This window comes from Sceloporus occidentalis, unplaced genomic scaffold, assembly GCF_023333645.1.
Source record: "Sceloporus occidentalis isolate IW3139 unplaced genomic scaffold, rSceOcc1.0.p SCAF_14, whole genome shotgun sequence".
Lineage (NCBI taxonomy): Eukaryota > Metazoa > Chordata > Lepidosauria > Squamata > Phrynosomatidae > Sceloporus > Sceloporus occidentalis.
The window spans coordinates 3,608,197-3,618,691 of NW_028316994.1; the positions used below are offsets into that span (position 1 = coordinate 3,608,197).

Consider the following 10,495-nt stretch of genomic DNA (forward strand, 5'->3'; position numbering starts at 1 on the left):
TATCCAAAATGCTGAACCATATCCCTCCAACAGGTCCAGCACCTTGGATAGCTACTTTACAGTTCAAGTTAAAAGCAAAATGGGTTCATTGCCCCTCTTGGCATGGAAGCCAGCCACTGCCACTGCTTCCAGTAAGATGATTTGACAACCATTCCTTTTACTTTATCAGTTTATTTCAAAGAGTTCAGCAGAAGCTTTTGAAGTGATACAAGAAAAGGAAGATAGAGTGCACCAGTTTTAAAATCTGACTATTCAACATCTTAAAGCATTTTAAATTCCTGGTTCACATTTAAAAAAACAATACAAAGACAATGGAAATAACATTACAAAACAAAAGTCTGGGAGAATAATATTGGCTTTTCCAGGTTCTGAAAAGATAATCAATCTGGCACAGGCCCAGCATCTCTGAGAACAGTATTCACATATGGATCTTCACCAGTGCTTCAAAGGCCTTTGTTTTGGTCACCATTAGCTTTAGGTAGAAGTGCCCAAAAAGGTCTGATGCAGATTGTGTCATGAAGTGAAAAAGATAAGTTGGAACCATTGTCACTGCCTTACAAAATAAAGTTGCCAACTGACCAGGCAGAAAATGGCTTAGTGAACACATAGACCTTTCATCGGAATTATGATGTGTCAAAATGAGCAAATGCCTCTTTCCACCTTGAGAAAATTAATGTAACAGCATATTAATCTCTGCATGCCAAGATTTTATTAATGCACAGCTATAGAGGCTGATGGGTTGGAAACTGTAATGCAACACATACGGTATATGTACATTTGTCTGTTTATCAATAGGAAGCTGTTCATACAAATCCCCAAGAAGAAAGCAATAGACAGACAAATCAGGGACAAATATTTTTCAGATCTAGACACTAAGCAAGGAACTGGGTGTTGTGAGGCAAATGAGTTATTCTGAACATCACATCTGCTTCTTAGAGCTATCACGTTGGTAGGAAAAGGGACATCTGCAGAGGTGGATCAATCTGATAGAAAAGGTTGCTTAACCTGTTGATTTTTATCTGCAATCCCTTCCTGAAGTCCTGAAATAAGATCAGTGGAGGGAAATGAGGGAGGGATGAACTTGAGAGAAAAATAAATGATTGGTGGTGAAAGGTTAAGCAACTTTTCCCCAACATTGAATTGCACCTTTCAAATAAAGTCAGTCCAGTGGGGCTCATGCATGCTACACGGTTATAGCTATTATTTCACTTTTACTGCCATAACTCCATCCTATGGAGTTATGAGATTTGAAGTCTATTGAGCCACGAAGACTTCTAAATGCCGCTCCCTAAATTGCAAACCTCAGGATTCCATAGGACCGAAGCATGGCAGTTAATGTGGAATAATAGTGCTATAATTGCATAGTTCCTCTACAACCAGTTAACCTCCATGCATTAACCCTTGCACACATTCAGAGCTTTTGAAAGAAGCAGAGTTGTAGCCCATAAAAATGACATTTCCAAGCTCTACTTTCATGCTGTTATCTTCCTCTCTCACCTGACTGGATCCTTGTAAAATACTTAGAAAATGTGGGATGGGGAGAAATCAGGAACCACAATAGTAAATCCAACAACAAAATTTTGTTTACCTGAAAAAAAGTGTGTCCTCCTTTGACACAGATACTTTTCAGTAAGTATTCTTCAAAGTATAAACATACCAACTTATCAGTTATCAGAACTTCCTGGTTGAAAGGACCAGTTCAGATAAGGAGGACGAGAGACCAAACCTTCTTAGACATCCCAAAAACCACTTATTATGCTTTCCATTTCCAGTCTCCCTCTTGCTTAGTAGCCTTTCATTTTGTAATGGACATAATTCTTGTCACTTGAGTTTGAGGGTTGTGCAAAAAAAAATGTCATTAATTACATTCCAGGGTTTCTATTTGTTTTTCTGTCTTTGTAAGGACAGCATCATATACATTAAAAGAAAGGAAGAAAGAGGAAGCTACTAAAGGGGTAGTTACTGGAAGTATGACCTTTGTTGAAAAGGACATCTGCGAAAACATACAGTGGAATGATGCCAAAAAAACCCCAAACATTGCTACATTTTCATGCGGAAAAGTGCTATTTTACATGCTATGTGAAACTATTGTGCTAACAATACTTTGAGCTGGTGGAAGAGCAGTGCTAGAGGGCTTTAATATGGAAACAATCCCAGATATTGATGTTTATATTCAAGATATCAGTGCATCCAAGAACCATAAATGGAACAATTTAAGTATTTTTATGACCTGTGCCTTCTCACGTTGGCTCCTAGAGGTTTTGGTCGTGGTGGCTTGATCCAGGATGGAGCCAACTTTGCAAGTTAGTTACCTCACCAATCCTTCTGAACTTGGCAGGGGGAGGTGTCACTGGGGTTTGCGCATGCGTATCTGCAGTTCAGCCATCATGTTGGGGTGCATAGGTCCAAACCTGGGAGGCAGAAAGAATAGCCACAGTGAGATAAAAATAACAAAAGATCATGGATCCCAGCTACTACCTATTTCCTCTCAATTCCTAATAGTGGTAATGGTGGTAATGGGACATTCATATTTACCCAAAATTCCTCAGGGGTGGTCTGCTTGGTGGTTGTGGTTGTGACTGTGGTTGTGGCTGAGGTGGAGTGTCCTTGGGATCAGTCATGTTTTCCTCCTGTGCTAAGTTCTCCATTGATGGCTTTGGTCTTTTCAAGCTGGGTGCCCGTCGGATGGAGCTCTTCCGACGTAGCAGCACCCGTTCCTTCTGGGCACTTGTGTCCAGGGATGTGACCTACAGAACAGAAGTAAGTTGGATAATGGCCATGTCCTGACTCCTCTCATGTTCTACTTTCTTTTTTTATTATGCTTACCTCAACCAGGAAGGTTCTCACAGGTTCTTCTTGTTGGTCCCCTTCATTCTCTTCTGCCCCTGCCAGTTTTTCACAATGGCCCTCTCTGTTATCTGCTGTTTCCTTTGGCTCTCCATACTGCTCTTGGAAATTCACAGCAGTTTCCTCTGGCTCCCACTGATCTATTCTCAAATCTTTTTTTCCTTTTGGTTCCTCCTCATAGTCTTCCTCAGTCTCTGCTTCATCCAGCATTCCTTCCCGAATTCCTTTTATTGCTGCTGTATCGGGATCCCACTGCTGGTATTCATCTGCTTTTACTTCTTCTCCCTCTACCTGCTCGGCCTCCAACTGCTGGCCCTCTGCCTTTTTGTCTGCTACCTCTAGCAACCCACACTGAAGTCCTCCGGTCCATGCTGCAACTTTCTGTAGCTCTTGCTGTTCTGTAACAAATTGGGGCACCTCTGGTGCTCCTTGCTGAACCTCCTTGTTCCCCCTTCTTTCTTCTAGCTCCCTCTCCTGATCCACTGTGGTTTCTCCTACCTCTTCTACTTCATCTTTTGGCTTCCACTGATGGCTTCTCTCTATCTCTTCTTCCTCTACATCCTCCTGCTGCTCCCCTATAGTCTCTTCCCTACTTGGTATTGTTTCCTGATTTTGATCTCTCTCTGCTACTATATCTACCACGCCTTTCCACTCCTCAATCACCTCTTCTTCCTCTGCATGTTCCTTCTCAACCTCCAAGCAATGTTTCTCTACCATTTCTTCTCTCTCTTCTAGGTGCTCACACTGAAATGCCATAGATGAGGCTGTCCTCTCTAGTTCTACCTGCTTTTCCTCTACAAAGTGTTCCCACTTTGGTGACCTTTGGTGACCCTCCCTGTTCCACAAAGTCTCCTCCAGCTCTCTTTCCTGCTTCTCTGTTGTCCCTGTTTCCTCTTCTACTTCACCTTTTAGTTCCCACTTATGATTTCTTCCCATTTCATCTTTCTCTTCACCCACCTCCTTCTGGTCTCCCACAGTCTCTGATTTATCTGGCATACATTCCATAATTCCTTCTTCTACTGCCAGCCTATTTGGCTCCTGCTGCTGGTCTTCCTCTGCTTTTAATTCTTCTTCCTCTTCCTTTGCAGTTCCCAACTGCTGGCCATCCATCATTTTATCCACTTCTTCCACTATCTCATGCTGCAATCCTTCACCTCCCTCCTTCACCAGCCTCCTCTGCTGTTTTTTAACAAGCTGGTTCCAATCAAGTATCCCTTGCTGAGCCTCTTTTTTGTTCGTCCAAATCTCCTCTAGCTCCCCCTCCAGAGCTATTGTGGTCCCTTCTACTTCTGCTTCTTCCTTTGGCTCCCACTGGTGACTTCTCTCCTGCTCTTCTAGCACCTTCTGCTGGTCTCCATCAAACTCTCCCCCACTTGCTATTTCTTTCTGAACGCCTTCTTTCCCTGCTACCATATATCCCACATCCTCCTTTTCCTCAACCACTTCTACGTGCTCCTTTTTAGCCTCCAAGCACTGCCTCTCTGCCATTTTGTCTGCCTCTTCCAACTCCCCACTCTGAAATTCCACAGATGATGCTGTCCTCTCTTGCTCTACCTGCTGTTCATCTACCAACTTTTCCCAGTCTGGTTCCTCTTGTGGAACCACTTTGTTCCACAAAGTCTCCTCTAGCTTCTTTTCTTGCCTCCCGCTCATCTCTTTTTCCACTTCTACTTCTCCTTTTGGCTCCCGCTGATGGCTTCTCCCCATCTTTTCTTCTTCTTCTAGCACCTCCTCCTGGTTTCTCTCAGTCTCTAACTCACCCACCACTGTTTCTTGAATTTCTTCTTCCATTGCCATGCTATTTTGCTCCCACTTCCGGTTGTCATCTACCTCTACTAGTTCTTTCTTTGCAGTTTCCTGCTGCTGCCCCGCTGCCATTTTGTTCTCCTCCTCCAGCATGCTATGCTGAAAGCCTCCAGTCCGCACTATGGCCTCCTCTAGCCCTCTCTGCTGTTCCACAACAAGCTGGGTCCAATCTGGTGCTCCTTGCTGAACCTCTTTGTTCCATAAAGTTTCTTTCTGATCCTTTCCCCACTCCACTATGATTCCTACTGTTTCTTCTTTGTCTATTGGCTTCCACTGATAGCTTCTTCCCACCTCTTCTTTTTCTTCTACCAGCTCCTCCTGGTTTCTCCCAGTCTCTCCCTCACCAAGGGTTGCTTCCAGAATACCTTCTTCTGCTTCCACCGTTCTGGCCTCCTCTTGTTGGTCTGGTGGTGATGGCGGCGGTGGTGGTGGTGATGGTGGTGGTAATGGTTCTCCTTCTTCTTCTTCTTCTTCTTCTTCTTCTTCTTCTTCTTCTTCTCCCTTTTCTTCCTGTTCCTTAGCTTCCACCTGCTGCTCATCTGCCATTTTGTTTGTTTCCTCCAGCTCTACCTGTTGAAATACTCCAATCCATGCTGCCTCCTCTAGTCTTCTTTGCTGTTCCCCTAAAAACTGTGCCCTGTTGGATGTCCCATCATGAGCTCCCTGGGTCCATGACGTTTTCTGCAGCTCCTTCTCCTGACCCACTGTGGTCCCTCCTGTGACACTGAGGTCTTCATGCTCTTTGCTTGGCCTGAATGGTTTCCATTTGCTGTTTATCACCTTCTCTTGCACCTCTTGCTGAGCTTCCCCATTCCAGCTGGTTCTTTCTGGATCCCATTCAAGGAGTCCCTCCTGGTCTTTCTTCTGTTTACCGCCAGTCACTATTGCTGTGAGTTTTTCTTGAGGGGTATCAGCTAGTAACTGACAGGAGTCTGTAGGGAAATAGAGGGACAAATATAATAGATCTTTTCCCCACTCCTCCTCCATATTTGAGCATTCAAAGACATAATGGATTTAGATCCCCTCACCTCCTTACAAGACACATTGTTCTTTGCTTCCTATGAAACAAAGGAAATTCACTTATTTTTAAACAATTTTGCCTCTCCTTTCCTTGAAAGACCAAGGTGACTATCAAATTGAAATGTTTTTTAAAAAGTATACAGATAAAACTAATATTTTTTAAAAAACAGTGGCTGGAGGGGAGGAGGGGAGAGAACAGATCCATCATAACAGAGCTAGAGAAACGGAAACTGTACAGGACTATTTAAAAAGTTTCAAGATCATTATCATTAAAAGCAGCAGCACAGAAAGGTTAACACTTGCACAAACATGCACACCCACACCTTGGCCAGTATAAATATATTTCTCTTCCTTCAGCATGAACCATGGCTCAGCAAAGCAAAGCTTAAGCTGAGCCATGCTTCAGCAGGTGTCATCCCCAGAACATATTTATATTAATAATAATAATAATAATAATAATAATAATAATTTATTTCTTTATTTTGAATTCTGCAAGGTTACTTTTTTTCAGTTCCACAAACAACCTTAAACCAAAAACAAACAACAACAAAAGGCTTTGGCTATGAGTTAACAAAAAAAAAGTATAAGGGATGCTTAGCAGGCAAGTCCAGTTATCAGGATGGATGGCACAGTATGTTTCTGATTAGGATAAACACACAAGTTCACTTCAGAACCTTATTCTCATGGTGAGAATGAACCCCAGAACATGTGAATAACAAAGATGGCTCTGCGGAGTCACTTATCTTTGCAGCTGACTAACAGAAGTCAGTTCTCACATATTTCAGATCAGGTGGTTGAACTGGGATGGGGAAGCAAAACTGCATTAATTCTGCAGTGCAGATGCAGCCCATGACATCCCAACTATGGGATGCTTTCCCATGGTGGTCCAATGGCACCAGTGTTGGGTTAATCCTGGCACCACCAAGTCAAAACATAGCTTTTCATTTCAGCCTATGGGACCAGATTTACTTTTAAATTACATACACATAATTTTAAACTGTTGTAATCTTTTAAGCTCTATTAACCTGTCATCATGGTTAATATGTGTTTATCCTGTTTGACCTAGTTTATTGTTCTAGTCTGGAATTGTTTTAAATTGTTTATATTGTTTTATTTGTAATTTGTACACTGTTCTCAAATATCACAATAAAGGTCAGGATATACATATTTTAATAAACAAATAAATACATAATAACATAGAGTTGTTATTGTGTGCTTTCAAGTCATTTTTGACTTATGGCGACCCTAAGGCCATGGGGTTTTTTTTGGCAGTTTTCTTCAGAGGGGTTTTGACACTGCCATCCTCTGAGGCTAAGAGACTGAGACCTGCCCAAGATCACACAGTGGGTTTACATGGCTGAGCCAGGATTTGACTCCTGATCTCAAGTGTCAACGCTCAAACTACTACACCACACAAAGGCTCCCATTTAAAACACACCAGATAGGAATCCAAGCCCCATGGAATCATCTATCACACCCCACAGTGTGACTGCAGTGCATTCTAGAACTTTGCATCACCTGAGAGTTTCTGCTCATAGTCTTCCTTATATTTGTAGGGTGTTACAGGCAGTTCAGGTTTGACTACTGTAGTCTGAGCACCATTGACACTGAGAACTTCTGCTCTCGCCAGAATCTCCTAAAAAAGAAAGTTTTTAAGGGTGAAGAGGTGTACCAAAGATGAGTCCTTCCCATCTTCTACCACCCAGCACCTACCTCTATGGTGAATGATCCTTCAAAGGCTTCCAGATGCCCATCTTGAGGAACGTCTCTGCAGGTAGGAGGTAGAAGAGATGAAAAGGTTAGTCAAACAACAGGGGGAGATTATTCCACTCCAGAGGTAGCTGGACCTTAGAGTGAAAAGGGAAAATTCTTCCAGCATGAGAACCTTTCTTTACCCATAGTGTGTTGTCTCAATTTCATAGTTATAGTGGCTGCTAGGGTTTCTCGTCTCCCTTGCATTTTCTGACACTCCAGCTCCTGGATGAGTTTCATCTCCAAGCAGGTAGGCGGTAAAGGAAGAAATAAAATCCTGAGGACAGGGTAGAGAAACAGTGAAACACTGAGTATAAATAGTCAGTTATGGAAAGAAGCAGACCTTCTCAGGGTGAGCCATGGGTCCTGGATTCCACCCAAGCTTGGTTGATGGGGTGGGGGTGTTGCTAACCACAGCCTGTTGCAGGGTCCCCAGCAGCCGTTGAAGATACTCCATTGGGCATCTGGATCAGGTGGAGAAGAGGTAAAACAGCTTCCCCTTTCTCCCCAGGGAGGGAAGTAATGTTGTTAAAGCTTGTGACCACAGTCTCCTCCTCCTCCTCTTTCTCATAGTCATTGCCAGGGTTCATTCTGGCTTTGCACAATTGCAAGAGCTGCAGCAACAACAAGACACCACAAAGCTGACAGAAACAAGAAGTGGTTGGACAGTGTCTCAGGCGCATAACAGTTTCCAACCAGTCTCAAACAAGGGGAGGGCAAAGCCACTTGGGAGGAGGAAAAAAAGTTGTGTTCCTCTTGTTGAAATCCTGTGTACATCGAAAACCTATCAGTCCCTTACCCATGTGGACTCTCCAAATTAGTTCTTTTGTAATGTCTTTCTTTCAGAGAAATCGAGGATGTCACCACACTGTGAAAATAAAGTAGTAGACACAATTTCAACTCTTATGACTCTATCCTACAGAATCCTGGGATTTGTAGTTTCATAAAGCACCAGACCTGTCTTACAGACCAGACTGAACACCTCACCAAATTACAAATCCCAGGATGGAGTCATGTCATTTAAAGCAGTGTCAAATTGCTTTATTTCTACAGTGTGGAAACATCCTGAGTACAGTTGCATCACTAGGGGAGTGCAGGGAGTGCAGACACCCCTCACAGGAGGGGTGACACATGATTCGGCTCTCCTACCCCTTTGGTGTGTGTGCATGTGTGCGTGCATGTGCACATGGTGCCTACTCTTTCTCTGTTGCTCTAGTTCTCTCCATGAGAAGAAAGCTAAGGGTTCAAAAGACACTGCAGAAATAATCCAGTTTGGGACTGTTTTAACTGCCCTTGCTCAATGGAGATTGTCAGATGGGGGGGGGGGGGGAGATCAGGGAAGAAAAAGGTGTATTCCTGGCAAAGTCACGCCATTGTGCGGAAGATTTTCAGATGACGTTGCGCTTATCCAGGACTTAACCCATGAAGATCCAGGAATTCTCCAGCAAAAACCATTTCCAGGATTTCCCCATGAATGGATTGTTGCTGGAGCATTCCCAGATCTTCATGGGTTAAGTCCTGGATAAGCACAATGTGTCTGAAAATCTTTAGTGCAATCATGCCGGGAGTATACCTTTTATTAATTCAAGCTGCATCTGTACTGCAGAAGTAATGCAGCTTGACACCGCTTTAACTGTCATGGCTGAATGTTATGGAATTCTAGGACTTGCAGTTTGGTGGGACACCAGAGTGCTCTGACAGAAGACTAAATAGTTCACAAAACTACAAATCCCAGAAAAATTCCATAGCATTGAGCCATAGCAGTTAAAGCAGTGTCAACTTCTTCAGCAGTGTGGATGGAGCCTCAGTTTGCAGCAACTGAAGTAACTTAAAGACAAAGAGGGCAAAGTGGGAGAGATAAGCTGGGCTATTTAAAAACCAGATCAAAAAGTGGGGCGACAGTGGATGAATTGGGACTGTCCTTGACAAACTGGGACAGTTGTTAGGATCGGTATTCAAAGCCTGGGAAGATACTTTTCAGGATTCAAATTTCCAGAATCCCACACCTAGATGTTTGTTTGTGTGTGTGTGCGTGAGAGGGGGTCTGGAAGTTGTAGTCACAAAAAGTAACATTTCCAGGGTTTGCTTTGCATGGAATACAGGTGTTTGCACACCACAGAAACAATGCAGCTTGACACTGCTTTAACTGCCATGGCTCAATGCTATGGAATTGTGGGAATTGTAGTTTGTTGTGGAGCCTGACAGAGAATGTCTCACAAAACTAAAAATCCCAGAATTCCATAGCATTGAGCCATGGCAGTTAGAGCCCTGTTGGACTGGATTACTTTTGCAGTGTGGATGCAGTCTAAGGGTGTATGGAATCCTGGGATCTGTCATTTGCTGTGGTACCAGAGCTGTCTGACAGAGAAAACTAAATAGCTTTTTAAAAAAGAAACAAAAAAAACTACAAATCCCACAATTCCATAGCACAAAGCCATGGCAATTAAAGCAGTGTCAAACTGTATTAATTCAGCAGGGTAGATGCATCCTCAGTATTTGGCTGTGTCCATGCTGCAGAAATAATCAAGGTTGACATCATTTTAACTGCCATGGCTGAATGCTATGGAATCCTGGATTTGTAGTTTGTTGTGGCATCAGAGCAATCTGACAGATTGTGTCTCACAAAACTATACATCCCAGTCTTCCATTGCAACAAAGAAGAACCTCCCTTTCTCACTGTCAAACTGCTGTTCAGAATTGTCAGGCTGCTCTTAAGAATGCTCTAATGCTCTGATTAAATCCATTCTCTCTTTACACTACAAGCTCCATAGCCATGGCAGTTAAAGCGGTGTCTGAAGTGCATTAATTCTGCAGTGCAGATGCAGCCTCAGGATCTGTCAATCTGTCTCCCAGGGGATCAAATTGTCAGTGTAAAGGAGCCCTGTGAACTGAGGACCAACCTGGAGGCTGTAGCAACCTATGAGCAAGTGGGTGCCTGTGCCAATGCAGCATAGCACATCTGCCTCCCTTCCTTCCCTGCCATTTCCGTGGCCATGTGGGAGGGTGCATGGGAGTGTCACATCAGGGAGGGCACTGTTTCACCAGGAAGCAGCGTCAAATCCGGAAGCAA

General features: G+C 43.4%; 1 protein-coding gene across 2 annotated transcripts; it reads right to left on the bottom strand.

Annotated features, from left to right (window-relative positions):
• Positions 1-216: 216 nt before the first annotated feature.
• On the bottom strand, positions 217-10,361 carry LOC149303581 (uncharacterized). Of its 2 annotated transcripts, none has more exons than XR_016272023.1 (8): positions 7,838-8,183; positions 7,569-7,702; positions 7,387-7,441; positions 7,192-7,309; positions 2,827-5,585; positions 2,536-2,747; positions 2,231-2,411; positions 217-1,040 (listed from the first exon to the last, which is right to left on the bottom strand). XR_016272023.1 is itself a non-coding variant. In XM_089481232.1 (8 exons), exons 2-8 carry the CDS (start codon positions 7,880-7,882, stop codon positions 2,348-2,350), a joined length of 3,387 nt encoding a protein of 1,128 aa, XP_089337358.1. In that variant the 5' UTR covers positions 7,883-8,039; positions 10,326-10,361; the 3' UTR covers positions 217-2,347. The 2 variants fall into 2 exon arrangements, 1 of the variants encoding a protein (XP_089337358.1); XM_089481232.1 differs by adding an exon at positions 10,326-10,361 and having other exon boundaries at positions 217-2,411; positions 7,838-8,039.
• Between the last annotated feature and the right edge of the window lie 134 nt (positions 10,362-10,495).

Coding starts and splice junctions, on each gene's coding strand:
- LOC149303581 (XM_089481232.1), bottom strand. CDS start 7,882: ATGGAGTATCTTCAACGGCTGCTGGGGACCCTGCAACAGGCTGTG. Junction 7,703..7,837: donor GGACCCTGCAACAGGCTGTG/GTTAGCAACACC, acceptor CCCTGTCCTCAG/GATTTTATTTCTTCCTTTAC. Junction 7,310..7,386: donor AAGGATCATTCACCATAGAG/GTAGGTGCTGGG, acceptor TTTCTTTTTTAG/GAGATTCTGGCGAGAGCAGA.